Source organism: Ruditapes philippinarum, unplaced genomic scaffold (genome assembly GCF_026571515.1).
Source record: "Ruditapes philippinarum isolate M1 unplaced genomic scaffold, ASM2657151v2 ctg3386_1_1_1_1, whole genome shotgun sequence".
Taxonomy (NCBI): domain Eukaryota; kingdom Metazoa; phylum Mollusca; class Bivalvia; order Venerida; family Veneridae; genus Ruditapes; species Ruditapes philippinarum.
In genome coordinates this window covers 3,975-7,425 of record NW_026854809.1, presented here as the reverse complement: position 1 = coordinate 7,425, position 3,451 = coordinate 3,975, and the positions used below count along the sequence as shown (strand labels likewise).

General features: G+C 29.1%; 1 protein-coding gene across 1 annotated transcript; it reads right to left on the bottom strand.

Moving 5' to 3' along the window:
* Positions 1 to 252: 252 nt before the first annotated feature.
* LOC132741124 (microfibril-associated glycoprotein 4-like) lies at positions 253 to 2,594 on the bottom strand. Its single transcript, XM_060729217.1, has 2 exons — positions 2,087 to 2,594; positions 253 to 1,006 (listed from the first exon to the last, which is right to left on the bottom strand). The coding sequence occupies exons 1-2, from the start codon at positions 2,399 to 2,401 to the stop codon at positions 326 to 328; spliced, it is 996 nt and encodes a 331-aa protein (XP_060585200.1). The 5' UTR covers positions 2,402 to 2,594; the 3' UTR covers positions 253 to 325.
* Positions 2,595 to 3,451: the final 857 nt, after the last annotated feature.

Below are 3,451 nucleotides of genomic sequence, written 5' to 3'. Positions count from 1 at the left end.
TCAATTAAGCTAAGACTATGAATCGAATGTTGTTGCTCTTTGAAGCAGTTGTAACTTATTTCTATGATCAATGTATTACTTTATTAATTTGAATACTTAGAATTTAAATCAATCATTACAGGGAGGATTCCTTAACTTCATGTCCTTGAAGTTTGGTGTTTTGTTATTTACAATAAAAATGTTATATGCTATCAGATAATAATAGTATAGTTTTTGGGACTGATTTTATTATTAAAAAACAATCAAAAACAAACAAAACAAAAAGAAAACTATAAAATGTTTAAAACGATATATGATAGAACTGAATCATTTAAATGTTGTTTTTTCAGTTGTTTCTTCTAATCTTCATAACAGTTTTCTTTAGAGAGTAATAATGTCCCCAGCACGAATGCCAATTGATTCCTCGAGCATACTCGGTATCTGCGTATAGTCCATTTAGACTTGAGAGATGACATGCTTTATGCCACCAAGCTCCACCAAAAAGTAGTGCACAGTTTGTGTCATAGATATCGTTATCACTGTCTATGGTTGAAAACTTGCCATCGTTATGATACGACATTGAGTCACCGCAAGAGCCGTTAAACCCTTCAACTCTCAATCTGAATTTATCATTTTCGTCATTAATTCTAAATGTCGAATATTCAGCGAAAGCAGACACTGGATCAACATTGTCATTCTTGAATGCCTCAAGGTATATGTGGAGTGAGCTACTGTCACTAGTCAAATAGTAAATATCTTCTAGCCCTAGCCAATATTCGCCGCTTCTGTTTCCGAATCCGTGCTTGTATTCTTCCCAATTCCTATAGAAATCTTCAGATCCGTCTTGCCGGCGTTGTATAACCGTCCAGCCACCATTGGTCATATCACACCACACATCAGTGGTAGAAGAACTTACATCTGGCTTGATCACATACAACCCGTCTTCCATATATCCTTGTTGGTAAAGATCAAGGCAGTCAATCGGCTCTGGTTGTTTGTGTACTCTCTTTACTTTTTGACCACCTTCCTGAAAAAGGCATTGAAATAAATCATTTTAAGATATATTCGCATCAGATGCCAAAATAACATTCATTAATATATTTTAAAACCATAATCAATATATGTTTCGTTCGTTATTTTTGCATAATTCAACTTGAATTTTTTTCTTTCTTTTTACAATAAATTTATGATACAAGTAAAGTTATTCACCTGTACGTATATCATTTCATAAATCAAAAATAGCTGCATATGAGTTTTGAATAGAAAATTAACTAATGTCATTGATGGTGCAATAGGAAGTAAATTTGATTATTTTCCTAATATGTGAATCCACGAAAATCAAGAAATATTAAGTGAAACTACTTATCTACTACAAATAAAGTTATATGGGACTTAAGCATTTTATTCATTTAATCTTAAATATATTGAGTTATAATTTATCTTAATGTGTTTTATTTAAAACAAAACTACATATAATAACACTTTTAGATTAAAAACTTGAATTGTAATTTTAGCACGAAACGTAACGGACTAAAGACTCTAAGTCACTGTAAACAAGTAAATGAACCGATAATTCAAAACGAAAATTTCATTTGGAAATGGTACTTAGTCCAATAAATAGATGAGTATGACTTTAGTAAGCAATGATAATCACATTAACAAAATAAAAGGTATACATTTATATAATAACAGGGGTAAATTATATCATATGATATCAAATGCATAGTATATATTTGATGAGTATTTGTGTGCGCTCTTGTGAATTGTATATATTTTGAATTACAAATAACTAAATTAAAATTAAAATAATCTGCAAGGTGTACTAGGAAACCAAGTGATGTAACCAGATCTGTCATATGTGCTTCATACTTTATCAGACCATGAGACAAAAGTTGATGCATTTTGAAATGATTATTAAATATATATATATATATATTACTGTAATATATTTAAAATGTGAATGCAATAATGATAAAAGTAGATGATAAGAAAATGGCATTTAAGAAAAAAAAAATAGATTGAGCGTAAAATTCTTTACCATCTTCTACAAAACTTGATTAAGTTGACAGTTACAAATCTTTCATATAAAATTGTAAATTTTGCTTACTTGTATATATGTAGTCGACACCTTCTGTGTTTTTATTCCATGGATTATTCCACCGGTTTCATTTTTGTCAATGCTATAATCAACCTCAGAGCTACAAAAGCATAATGAATTATTCTCAATCAAGAAGAATGATAACAGCCCATCTTTATGACAATGATAAATGCACGAGATCAATGACTGTTCATTTTTTAGTACTGTTGGCACACCTTGAGGGATTACGGATATTTTCTCTATCTCGCATGAGGATGTAACATAATGCTCCAAAGTAAGCACTTCTGAAAAACAGTAATTAATCGCAAGAAAAATCAGAATCATCTTCGATGTTTAACAAATCGCATATGTTCAACAAAGGTAGACAAATACTTTTTTATGCTCTTAACCGTGAGACATCAACTGAAATGTATTCGCTGAAATATTAATAATCCTCCTCAACCATAAGCTACGTTTAATCGTTGAAACCATAGAAAAAGATTTTCAATAAATAACTATTATCATTTTCATTTCCCTTTGTTGTTAAAATGCTGTCTCAGTAATTAATATGAGTTATATGATTTATTGTATTGCTAACAGATCAATTAATGTGTGTTTTAATGGTTTTCAGCCAACTGATCTGTTTAGAAAGATAGGGCAATTATACCTTCACTAAAGAAAAACACAGAAAGCAAATAAATAAATCAATAAAATCAATTATAAAACAAACGTTGGATAACAATATATTTTGACAAAGGTTTCTCCATGGAAATTAATTACATAGTGTATTATTCCATTTATTCCATAAATCAAATAACAAAAACTAAAATTGAAAACAATTTGTTATAACAATATTTATTTGTTAGTCACTCCAATAACGCTTAAGTATAAAATGAATATTTTAATTCAGGTAACAATGCTATTAATTATCCTTTTATGAAATGATTGATCGTAGTGATCACAGTTAATGAATCAGCAAAGAATAAGTATACTAATAACAAAACTGTTTCTGTTGTATTCATTACGTCATTTACTGATTTAAGTGAAATGGTCTACAATGAGACCTTTTTTATAATAATTTATATTTTGAATATTGACGAGCACAATACAAAATCTATCTTTCGGATGAATATTCTAATAATAATATTTCTTGAAACAAAAATGTTGATTGAGTTATAAAAGGTTTAGTGCTGACATTTATATGAAATCAATATTATTGACATTTTATTCAAAAACAATGTATTACCTGCTGTATAAAGATGTGTCAAAGCATGCATCTCACACTTATCAAAATATATCTATTAGACTGTATTTGGTCGTTTATGTGCAATATGAAATTTTATTTCATCAAGTGAGCTTTCATAGCAGTATTTGCACATGTAGTACTTAAGAATA

Bases quoted from the DNA above. Each gene is read 5' to 3' on its own strand.
- LOC132741124 (XM_060729217.1), bottom strand. From the start codon at position 2,401: ATGATTCTGATTTTTCTTGCGATTAATTACTGTTTTTCAGAAGTGCTT. The intron at 1,007-2,086 runs GTAAGCAAAATT...TGCCTTTTTCAG, and splicing joins TGTCGACTACATATATACAA to GAAGGTGGTCAAAAAGTAAA.